The sequence below is a fragment of the Ctenocephalides felis genome, unplaced genomic scaffold (genome assembly GCF_003426905.1).
Source record: "Ctenocephalides felis isolate EL2017-DRISC unplaced genomic scaffold, ASM342690v1 CF-g0.4_SCAFFOLD_03571, whole genome shotgun sequence".
NCBI classification, from domain to species: Eukaryota; Metazoa; Arthropoda; class Insecta; order Siphonaptera; family Pulicidae; genus Ctenocephalides; species Ctenocephalides felis.
In genome coordinates this window covers 53647967-53660638 of record NW_020539725.1, presented here as the reverse complement: position 1 = coordinate 53660638, position 12672 = coordinate 53647967, and the positions used below count along the sequence as shown (strand labels likewise).

General features: G+C 30.3%; 1 protein-coding gene across 7 annotated transcripts; it reads right to left on the bottom strand.

Moving 5' to 3' along the window:
- Positions 1-588: 588 nt before the first annotated feature.
- Positions 589-11607, bottom strand: LOC113384703 (actin-3-like). 7 transcript variants are annotated; one of them, XM_026622458.1, is made up of 7 exons: positions 9920-10008; positions 9725-9846; positions 6584-6676; positions 3231-3483; positions 1764-1902; positions 1083-1469; positions 589-1006 (listed from the first exon to the last, which is right to left on the bottom strand). In XM_026622458.1, the coding sequence occupies exons 3-7, from the start codon at positions 6628-6630 to the stop codon at positions 777-779; spliced, it is 1056 nt and encodes a 351-aa protein (XP_026478243.1). In that variant the 5' UTR covers positions 6631-6676; positions 9725-9846; positions 9920-10008; the 3' UTR covers positions 589-776. The 7 variants fall into 7 exon arrangements, with proteins under 7 accessions (XP_026478243.1, XP_026478245.1, XP_026478247.1 ...); XM_026622460.1 differs by lacking the exons at positions 9725-9846; positions 9920-10008 and adding an exon at positions 11565-11607; XM_026622462.1 differs by having other exon boundaries at positions 6584-6659; positions 9723-9982.
- Between the last annotated feature and the right edge of the window lie 1065 nt (positions 11608-12672).

Genomic DNA, 12672 nt, shown 5'->3' with positions numbered 1-12672 from the left:
TATATATATATTCAAAAAATATGTAAAAAATTTGTAATTATTGTCTATATATAAATAATGTATAATGCAAATAATATATGAACAGTTATGTAATGGAGGTTGTTTAATTTAACATTTTTTACCAGTAAATATATGATTTGAAAATATATGTTTCGATATTCATGAAACTGTTTCAAATTTCATCCAAGATTTTAATATTTTAGGTTTTGTACACGTAAAATAAAAAATTATAATGTTTTGTGAGACTTAATGAAATTTTTTTAAATTTAAAATTCACTAAAACGATAATAAAATAAATTCATGTTTATAATTTTTTTGCAAATATTACAACAAATTCATTTGTTAAGGTCAAAAATTATAAAACAATTTTAACTAATTAATTTTATTATAAAGTATGCGGGACTTAATGAGAATTTTTTTAATTTAAAATTTACTAAGCCCGTAGTAAAATATACTTATTTCTAGTAAGACAATTCAGCTCTTTATTTATAATATATTACGCATATATTTATTATTATTTTTATATACAATTTTATTAAAAGTATATATTCTTTTAATATATTAATTTATTTTGTGTCATCTTACTAAATTTACAAAAATACATCGACGATACTGAGAACTGATCATATAAATATAATATAAGCTTAACATTTGAATATATAAATAAATATTATATAAAAATCTTAATAGTATTAAAACCTACTATTAATTATTGCTATAACTAATGATTTAACAGGTGACTGGAATGATTAAATATTAATTCTAACTATTATTTTCTAACAGTAACATTTGGCGTGAACTACCGATGGACCCATTTCTTCATATTCTTTACGAGTGACCCACATTTGCTCAAATAATGATAAAGATGTAAGAATAGAACCTCCGACCCAGACAGTATTTTTCCTGTCATCTGGTGCCTTGATTTTAACTTGGACATTTCTTGGAGATAATTTGTCTAACTCCTTTTGGAGACGGGGGACAAAACCCTCGAACAACGTTGAACCACCTGATATAATAAATAATACACATTTTCAGGACCACATTTTAACTAATCATCATCATTAGACAATATTTTATCTTACCTGTTAAAATGATGTTGGCAAACAAATCCCTCCTGATATCCATATCGCAGGCCATAATAGAAGAAAAAACTGCTTCATGAATACCCTGGGCAGTAGAATCTATCAAATAAGTCTTAAAAAGAGCCTCTGGACATCTTATACATTCATCAGTCATTGTGATAACAGTTCCATCAGGTAACGTATGTTTATTTTCTGTTTTGGGACCCTTTAATTCTTCTTCAAAATTAAGAGCAATTCTACAAAATTGTTCTTTCATGCTATGGACCACTTTTCTATCATCGGGAGTTGTAAGAATGTGTCCACGTTCTCTTAAAAGTGATATTAAATAATTTGTGAGATCCATCCCTGCACAAGGTGAGTGATGAGCAGCTTTAGGAAGAGCATAACCTTTGGGAAATATAATAATATAAGTTAATAAATCGAAGTAGAGGAAGTATTAGGCTAGGGCGGTGCACAAAGGTCTAATGTGACCTTAAGCCATAATATTGTGAAAACCAAACCAATTAACAACAAATAACACGTATCTCCGCTAATTCATCACTGTAGAAATCAGTTTTTCTTTGCTGTTTTTCAATCATTTATAATATTTTTGCCCCATAGGCGGGATAAATTGGGACGGCCAGGTGGCAAACAAGTCCAAGGTCTAATTTGTATTTGAAAAGGATTTTTTAAAATAATTACCTTGATAAATAGGTACGGTGTGAGAGACCCCATGTCCAATGTCTACGACGACGCCTGTTGTCCGTCCACAGGCATACAGGGACAGCACTGCTGGTGTTGCCAAAAACATTGCAGGCGTTGAAAATTTCTCAAACATTATCTAGAAATGAAGAATAAATCTGAATAAATCATTCAGGAGCATTTAAATAAAAGTATAACATTTTAGATAATAGTTTTGTCGACGTTGATTCATATTTGAATTTTCTTTTGAAGCCTTTAAAAAAAAACATTAAATAGATTTTTTTTTAATCCATTAAACGTTTCGACACTTGATCTATGTCATTATTCAGTAATCTAAAAAAACATAACAGAAATACAAAAGTTGATAATAAATATAAATATATAAAATGAAGAAAATTATATACATAACAAACCAGGAAAAACAACAGAAAAATATAATTATTTAAAATTTATTAAACACTAAAATTGTGTAAAAGAATAATATACTAAAATTTTAATAAACGAGAGAAACTGATCAAGGTTACGCAACACGTGTGGTAGAGTGAGTGGAAGCGGGGTGTAAGAAACAAAAGAGGAACAGAGAAAGGATGGAACGAAAGGAAACTTTCGTCGACGCGGTGCTTACGCGCTTCGATATTTGGTCTCTATGCAGATAAATAAGCAGTACGATTGCTTTGAAAAGAAGTTTAAAATTTGCAAAATATTTCAAAATAAAAAAAAACATTTTTTTTCAAAAATGTTTTTTTTCGAAAAAAGTTATTATTTTTTCAAAAAATTAATATTTCACAAAAATCTGATTTTTTCAGTTTAAAAAAAATAATTTTTGGTACGGGAAGTACAAGCAATTTGCCTTAAGGCACGATGCCATGCACCACTAGTTTGTTTTTTTTAGTTATTTGAGTTATAAATTCTGTAGTTAAGTTTAGAACGTTTTTGCTACTTTGCTTCAATATTTATCTCTTTGCTTTATTCTTCTCTTATTATTTGCTTCTATTTTATATTAAATCATCATATTACGGATATTATTTTCATGTAAATTCTATCCTTTGCACTCTTATTTATTTAAATTTTTGTTATTATTTATCAATATTGCTAGATGTTAATTATTTAACCAATGTAATAATTATTGAAATTAAAAAAAAAAATATCTCATTCAGTTAAATAATTAGAAATTCTAATTTGTTATTGTAATTTTTGAGATGTGTAATTTTAAATTTTGAAATACATTTTTATTGATAATAATTGGAGAACTTTGAAAATTTTAATAATTGGAAAATTTAAATAACTGGGCTGTTTGCAAGCCCGTACAGCAGTGCGGAAAACACTGCCGTAGCGTAAAAGTTGATTTGAAAGCTGGAATTCTTCATAAAAACTGATCTATTGCTGAAATTTTGGAAAGTGTGAGAAGATGTTTTCCAAAAAGGTGTTTTCTATATATTACTGAACTATTAGTCCGTTACCAATTACCTGTGTCATTTTCGTTCGATTAGACTTTTCGGATATGGCCGATTCCGTCATCAGTATCGGATGCTCTTTGGTGTCGACTTGCAACTTTTCGGAAAACGTGTCACTCCATATTTTCTCCATTGTGTCCCACTCGGTGATGATTCCTCGCGAAATCACGTCGTTTGATGTTTTGCTAAATGCTTCCGTTCTATTTGGATTGTCGCTCGACAGAGGTATGGAAATGCGCGGAATTTCATCACCGGACAGACCGAATCTGAATATAAACATATTGTGAAATTAGTAATGGAGAAAGGAAATGTGAGTTTTGATGTAAATGAGGTCAGAAGTGGCGGGAATAGCTCAGTCGGTAGAAGGACCGACGCGTAGCTAAAGGATACTCGGTTCGAGTCTCTGGCATATATTTATATTTATTTATGTTTATATTTATACAACACAATTATACAATTGTACATACAAGGTTATGTACTTAAATTAACGTAACTTAAATTAATACATAATAATACATACCATATTAAATAAAATATAATTTAAAAAACAAATGTGTACTCATAACCATACTCTAAGTTTCGCCTTTTATGAAAAAAAAATTAAAAAAGACAAAATAATTTACGCATAGAATTGTCATATGATTAAAATTTATTAATATATAAATAGATGATTTGATATAGAATAGAATTTAGAAAAATATAGAATAGAATTAGAATAGAAATTAGAAGAGAAAAAGAATAATGTAGAAGTCAGGTATAGGATTTATAGACATTATGTGATATAATAAAATTAATATATAATATATTAAAGATACTATGTGATATAACTATGTTAAGGCAAATTGCTGGAACTTCCTGTACCAAAAATTAAAATGTTTAAAAAAGATTCAATTTTCTTTTAGAACTGTGAAAAAACGATTTTTAATATTTTTAAGTTTTCTGAAAAAAATGGATTTTGAAAAAAAATTTTGAAACTCTTGAATTTGTTTTCAAAGTAATCGCGACACGTTAGCTGCGTACAAACAAAATATCGAAGCGCGTGGGCGCCGCGTCGCAGTATAACGTAAAACATTGATTTGGAACCCATACAAAAGTGAACAAAATTTGTTATTATTATTAAAATATATATAAAATATGTGATAATTTGATATGCATATGTCTAATAATCATTTTTGTCCGCCAAATGGCATTTTATTCACTTTTTTATTGGATCTCCGCTAGAACTACCTTTTAAAAAATACCTTTGGACGCTTCGTTCTCTCAAAAAATCAATTACAATTTCTGGAACTTTTTGCCCCGTATCTTCAAAACGGCTTGACCTGCCTTTATCAAAAACTAATCAGCACGTCTCCTTATCAATACGAATCAAACGTTTTTTTAATTATTCAAATCGGTTGACTCGTGTTCACGAAATAGTCGACAAAAATTTGAAGCCGCACACACAATAACACACACACACATAAATACACACACACGTATAAACATTTTTTTAAGGTATGCCATAATGTTCAGAAACCTATAAAAAAATTTATTTTCGATTTTTTGCGATTACTATAACCTACTCTGCAGGAAATTAATAAAAATAGTATAACAAGGTAAGTAATCAGGACAAGAATTTTTCTTGCTCCCTTGCTCCTTGGCTACTAGGTTTACTATGCATTTAAATGCAAACGTTCTCGTAGACAATGTGGTTTCCTTTCATGTTATTATGTGGCTAAGAAATTTTTTTCAAGTGTGTCTCTTAATTATGCATATTGTTACGATGAATAAAAATCACACAATAGATGCTAAATGTATAATGATAATGTATAAGTCAAAATGTCACGGTATGTCAGAAAGATACAATCTACTGTGACATGCTGTTTTTGAATTGCTGATAATCTTATTGAATGAATAAATAAACACATCACGATGCTAACACTATATGTATGAAATATACATGAACTTAGGAAAAATTTAGTTAGTAATTTAATAGATATACTACTGCTTGATATCAGGCTGACCAAAAACCAAACTTTTGTTGTAACAACACTCTCCTCATCATATTACGAAGAGGAAATATTAATCATTACTACTGCTTGATATCAGGCTGATTAAAAGCCAAACTTTTGTTGTGACGACACTCCTTTTTATCATATTAACGATTTGAAATATTGACCATTACTACTGCTTGATATCAGGCTGATTAAAAGCAAAACTTTTGTTGTGACAACATTCTCCTCGTCATATTACGAAGAGGAAATATTGACCATTACTACTGCTTGATATCAGGCTGACCAAAAGCCAAACTTTTGTTGTGACGACACTCTCCTCATCATATTACAAAGAGAAAATATTGACCATTACTACTGCTTGATATCAGGCTGATTAAAAGCCAAACTTTTGTTGTAACGACACTTCTTTTTATTATATTAACGAGTTGAAATATTGACCATTACTACTGCCTGATATCAGGCTGGCCAAAATCCAAACTCTTGTTGTGACGACACTCTCCTCATCATATTACGAAGAGGAAATATTGACCATTACTACTGTTTGATATCAGGCTGGCCAAAAGCCAAACTTTTGTTTTTCTAACACTCTCCTCATCATATTACGAAGAGGAAATATTGACCATTACTACTGCTTGATATCAGGCTGATTAAAAGCCAAACTTTTGTTGTAACATCACTCTCCTCATCATATTGCGAAAAGGAATTATTGACCATTACTACTGCTTGACATCAAGCTGACCGAAAGCCAAACTTTTGTTGCGACAACATTCTCCTCATCATATTTCAAAGAGAAAATATTAACCATTACTACTGCTTGATATCAGACTGAGCAAAAACCAAACTTTTGTTGCAACAACACCCTCCTCATCATATTACGAAGAGGAAATATAGATTTGCGTAGTAATCGCAGAAAAATTATAAATGAAAATGTTTATATTGCTTTGAAAAAAAGTTCAAAATTTTCAAAAAAAATCAATATATGAAAATAAATTCAATTTGTTTCAAAAATGTCAAAATTCTCAAAAATCTAATTTTATTAAAGTTTTCAAAAAAAAATTGCCTTAAGGTACGCGGCCATGTACCACTAGTTATTGATTAAAATTAATTATACAAACGTATCGGGAAGTTCATGCAACTTGCATAAGGCAAAATGCCACTTACAACTATTATTACATTATAAAATGTAAAATATCCTGTTTTATATAAAAATGTAAAAGTATACCGTCCACAACTAAAAATTTTGTCCAATACGAAAAAGGCATAAGGCATACTATAAGTCCATCATTACTCATTGTCGTTGCCTCTCGGACTATTATAATGTTTGCAATTTGTATGACGCATATATCAGTTATTATACGAAGTTTTGCTTTACCTGCATGATTCTGATCCATTGTCAACAACAATTGCCTCTCGATACATTCTGATGGAACAATCACTTTTCACACGTAGCCGGTTCTCACGTGACCTAGAGATATTTATGTAATGATTAATTAATTTAATCGCTTAGCAATAATAAATAATTTATTGTTATATTTATTACCGCAATATTATACTGAGATGCAGAATAGACAAACAAACTATGTTAGTAAAAAAATGGTTGAATGGTAAATAAACCTGTTCTAAGAACTAGTTTTTGCATTTTTGATATCGGAAATGTAATATGATGCATCTGAATTTGAAATGTTTATCTATGCTAATTCTAAAATATTGTAATGTTTGTCTGAAGAATGCTTGGTCTTAAATTTTTTATTACTTTTAACTTCTTAACAGCATTCTTCAACTCCGAATAAATGCCAGTTGAGAATTTGAATTTATAAAAAATGTTGAATTAACACGTTAATAGCCATGTCAGTCATACTTGTCTGAGCTAAGGGGACGTCCATTAATCACGTAATCGATTTTTTAAGAATTTTTGACCCCCTCCTCCTTGGTGATATTCAAAATTATCCCCCTCCCCCATCAAACATCACGGGTATTTTTAGTTACGAGAAAAAATGGTAAATTTTTGGATTCTTTTTGAAAATGTTAGAATTTTTTTTAAAGAATCAGGTAAAAAATATACTCCTCCCTTCTCCACGTGTTATTAACTTCCCGTAGGGTAAGTTATTGTAATGGGCCGAAAATCGGAATTGAAAATTTTTACATTTCTCGACGTTTTGAAGGTTTCTGAACATTTTGGCATACCTCAGAAAAAATGGATGTGTGTGTGTGTGTGTGTGTGTGTATGTGTGTGTGTGTGTGTGTATGTATGTGTGGATACAAATTTCCAGTCACGTTTTAGGGCGCACGGATCAACCGATTTGAATGGTTCAAAAAACATTCGATTCCTATTGATAATGAAAAGAGCTGATTAGTTTTTGGCAAAGGCAGGTCCAGCCGTTTCGGAGATTCGGAGCAAAGAGTGCGGAAAATAGAAATCGAATTTTTGAGAGAACGGAGTATCCGATTTTAATGATCTAAAAAACATTCAATTAGTAATGATTGGGAGAAGTGTTTATTAGTTTTTGGCAAAGGCAGGCCCAGCCATTTCGAAGATACGGAGCTAAATATGTAAAAATGGCAGTTTTTGAGAGAACTAAGCGTCCGATTTGAATGATTTAAAAAACTTTCTGCTTGTCTTAACAAAATAATTGATTTTGGAAAAAAAAAATTTTGTTCAATTTTTTTTTTTTTTTTTTTAGTTTTTTGTTGAAACAAATAATTTCAACTTTGCAATTCAGTTTATATAATTCTTATAAAAATTAGACAATGTTACAATATTTATAATAATCTATTTGAAAACATTCAGTATTCCTCGAACATTTCGTTACGGTACGGGAAGTTCCAGCAATTTTCCTTAAGGCACGATGCCACCCACCCCACTAGTTTCGTTTTTTTTGTTAAACCCCCCCTCCCCTTGAAAACCCCTTGTTTAATGGGCGTCCCCTAAGAAGTTCTACATGAGCCGTATCAAACATATATGTCTGACATACATGATTTGGTAAAAGAAGAAAAAATGTTTGAATATAAGGCCATGTCAATGATAAATGTGTGACATAAACTAGTGGGCTGCATAGCATCGTGCCTTAAGGCAAATTGCTGGAACTTCCCGTACCGTAAACAAAAATCTTGGTACGGAACTCAAAAAAAATTACACAAAATATGTACACATTATTAAAATTTCTATAAAATATCTGATAATTTGATCTACATATGTCCAATAAGTATTTATGACCGCCAAATAACATTTTTTTAACTAATTTTTATTGAGAGTCCATAACCGCTGGACCTGCCTTCCTAAAAATTTAATCAGTTCTTCATCTTGTCAATACAAGTAAAATGTTTTTTGGATTATTAAAATCGGACGCTCCGATCTCTTAAAAACTGAGTTACGGTTTTTGGCACTTTTTGCCCCGTATCTTTGGAACGGCTAGACCTGCCTTTGCCGAAAACTAATCAGCACGTCTTTTTATCAATACGAATCGAATGTTATCTGGATTTTTCAAATCGGTTGATCCGTGTTCCCGAAATCGTCGACGAAAATTTGTATACGCACACATACACATACATACACACTTGCCGGAAGTTAATAATTACCAGTTTTTTCTGGAATTTTTTCAAAAAAAAAATTTTGTTGATACATTTTCAACTACATGTAATTTTTTTTCGAATATAAATGGTGGCAATTAACGTGTTAAAAATTGAACCAGACAATTATAATTGAAACAATTTGTTTTTATTGCTTAAGTTTTTCTGAATAGTTAATATTATTTATAATTGTAATTTTCTGTTTTTATGTAGGTGCTTCCTACATCGGTCATCATATGATTTAAAAAATAAATAATAATAAAGCATTTGTAAAGATTGCTGTAATTCAATTAATTAAAGTAATTCATTCAATAAAAAAACATTCTGCTACCATAGCCAACGGATGCAGTAATAAAATTAAAGCCCTGAAAAATCAGTGATCATATTGTGTGGGTGACATCTTCAACCATGAATACTCAAAGGTTCTTAATGTTTTATAAAAATCTTATTACCAATAATAATATTTTTACATACTGCACTCTATAAATACTTATAAATTCATATTCACAAATCCTGTAATATGATAACTGTAATCTGTCGAAGTTTTGAATTTCCTAAATCCTTCAAAATTTTTGGCTGAAACATGGACGAAAAATTTTGCACTGTCTTGATATTTATAACTGCTAGGATGATCGTCACAAAAAAAAACTAATAAATACGAGTCCTTATCAAGCGGCTTCATTAAATGGCATTTAAATTTTTGCAACCGGTACAGCCGTTTTTAAGATAACGTCGGTCAAATTTTGTCTCACTAACCCACACACTTTTTCCAATTACCAAAATTGACAATTGACCAAAACACTTGATAATATAACACTAACGCTATTTTCTGGCGACAACATAAACTTCAAAAATTGTTCTATTAATTATGAAATTTCAATTTAGGTCACTGATAATTTTTGTACCACATTCACCGGTGTTACTTATTAAATAATGATCTACTTACTACGTTTCCTTGGCACAAACCTTGTCACTTGAACATCTGATCACAAACTGTATTTATTGAAACAATATGAATCACTTTTTCTGTTGCTAAATATGATAGTTAGCATAGCACTGCGAAATATACTAATATCAAACATAATTATTGTTACAGATAAGATTAGATAAAATTTTCAACTAAGTATACGAGATATCTCACTTTTGGAACAGTCGCACCGATGGCATGTTATATTATTTATGGTTTACCTTTGGATGTTTCATTTTAGGCGGTTAGTTTTGAATAATTTTGAGACACCGAAACAAAACACCGCTCACTATGTATATATTTAGTGATACTCATTTGAATTCGAATAACATTGACATGAGAAATGAATTTCTGATATTTCATGAGTGGGTGAACGGAATAAATACGATGTTGAAATATTGTTGTGATCTGTTACGCGAGATAATAGTAGGTTTATTTATTATATGGAAATTTTATTCGTTAGAAGAATTTGTGTAAAAATTCCAATGATGTGCAAGTCAGACTCGTCCACTTTGAAATACGAAATCGATGAACACTGAAGATTTTGTACAAATGTGGAATCTGGTTATTAACTTGTCCAAAGATAAGATTATGTTATTTTATAACAATATATTTTTTCCAAGTTTCAAATCATTTTGAATCGTTTAACACCAAAATTGGTAAAAGTATGTGAGGGGGCGTTCATTGATCACGTGAGGTTTTTCGGGGAAGGGGGGGATTGTCAAAAAATCACAAAATATCACGTAGTGGAGAGAGGGGTATAGTAAGATATCACGTGTATTGATTTTTAACTACTTTTTTAAAAAAAAAAAATCATATATTTTCAAAAAAAATCAAAAATTTTACAGAGGGGGGTAATTTTGAATATCACCATGTATAACCAAGGGGGAGGGGGGTCCAAAAATCCTTAAAAACTCACTCAAGTGATTAATTAGTTGAAATTTGATAATTCGTCGACGATTTTTCAAAAACGGCTGCATCGATTTGGTGAAACTCGATAAGGATAAGATTTGTGAGAAGATCGGACGAACCACTTCTTTGTATTTAGCAAGACAATGCAAAATTTTCCGTTGTAGTTTTAGCCAAAAATCCTGAACCGTTTTTGAATATTTAAAAACTTGTCGAAAGATATTGGCTGAGAATTGTGTTAATTTTGGTAAAGACCGCCTGAGCCGTTTCTTCGTAATTTATTTTATATTTTCATGCAACTTTTTTGTGCAAAAACACTAAAAATTTTCTATAAGTATTCTTTTATAAAGAGTATAATAATGAGTATATTTATGATGATGTATCTATGGGTTCCAAACCCAAGTTTCACTGTTAGAGTGCGATGCGGCGCTTACGCGCTTTGATTTTTCGTTTCTAAAACAGGTATGGAGCGCGATTGCTTAGAAAAAAGTTCAAATTGAATTTCAAATTCAAAAATATTGAAAAATCAAGTTTTTCAAAAAAGTCATTTTTTTTCCATAATTTCAAAATTTTCAAAAATCTAATTTTTAAAATTTTCCAAAAATTTTAAAACATTTAAAAAAAATATTTTCGGTACGGGAAGTTCCAGCAATTTGCCTTGAGGCACGATGTCATGCTCCACTTGTTGTAGTTTATTTTTAAGTCAATTTGGAAAAATTAACCCTTTTCACTCGGATGCCGCCGGTAAAATACATACTAAATCCGGAATTAGCGAGTGGAAAGGGTTAAATAAAAACTTATGCTGAACATGTATTGTGTACCTTTAGTTTCATGTAGCATCAGCAAAATTCAAATCGATTGTAATAATTAATAAAATGACGTTATAAAAATAATAATTAAAAAAAATTACGTTTTCCATTAGATTAGCAATTTTCGCAATAATAAGTTAGTTCATAACTAATGAGTTTTTGGACTTCAATATGAAGTTGTAATAAATGTACTGTACTAAAAGTCTATTTCACTATTGATTTCAATTGCGCCATGTTAACCACTTTATATTATTTTCACTGCACCATTATATAGTATAACTATCACAAATTTTTCAAATTATTTCTTCCAAATTTAATTTGAAAATTTGAGCGGTTTCAAATGCGAACGCACCGCTCTCAGTACCGTTACTAAATAACAAAACATATATATGTTATATTATAATATGAATACATAGATCACGTTTTCATTGACTGTCTTGCGTAGTTTGCTCAAATGTATGTACAGTTACGTATGCTAGTAAATATTGTGAATAATTCGATATTAATTTGTGTACATTCCACATCACACTAATTGTAAGCCTAGTTATGTAATGCCAAGGTCTACGCAATTGCGAACCAAGTTTATCTGTATCATTTTTCTAGAGGATAAATATTAGGCGTAAGAGCTAATATAAACCCCACACATAGGAAAATGGTAAACCGATGGGTTGCCTCTCATAATAGCGTCTGTCTCATAAGTATTAGAGCTTATGTAGATAGTGTATCTGATTGCTGTTGAAACAATAAAAAAAATCTAGAGAGTTTGTGTTGAAAGCACATCACTCCTAAATTCCTGGTTGGCGTTTTTAACCTAGGAAAAAAGCAACAACTGGATGTTAACAATATTGAACTCAAAATTTCCCTACTTTTTTTAATAGCGATCTGTCCTCATTATGAGTATATTCAGTAATTATGTAGACTAGTTCTTGATTGTCAAAGGTTACCAGCAGTTAACCTATCACAGTTGTGACTAATGACTGCACTTAGAAAATTTTGATTTATGCTTTATATTATTCAGCAACGCCCATGAAAGTTTTCTTCTCTTGACTTAAATTTGAGATCTAAACCAAAGAAAAATTCTTTCTTTCATTATCAATTATGATGTATTTACTGCTAACTACCTATCTTAGAAGGCCACCCGATGTTTGTCATAATTTTATTCTATAAACTCGAAAAGAGCATTGTAATATATTGCAATAGTGGCCTAAA

Bases quoted from the DNA above. Each gene is read 5' to 3' on its own strand.
- LOC113384703 (XM_026622460.1), bottom strand. From the start codon at position 6,630: ATGTATCGAGAGGCAATTGTTGTTGACAATGGATCAGAATCATGCAG. The intron at 3,484-6,583 runs GTAAAGCAAAAC...GTTTATATTCAG, and splicing joins AATGGATCAGAATCATGCAG to ATTCGGTCTGTCCGGTGATG. The intron at 1,903-3,230 runs GTAATTGGTAAC...CTTCATTTCTAG, and splicing joins ATCGAACGAAAATGACACAG to ATAATGTTTGAGAAATTTTC.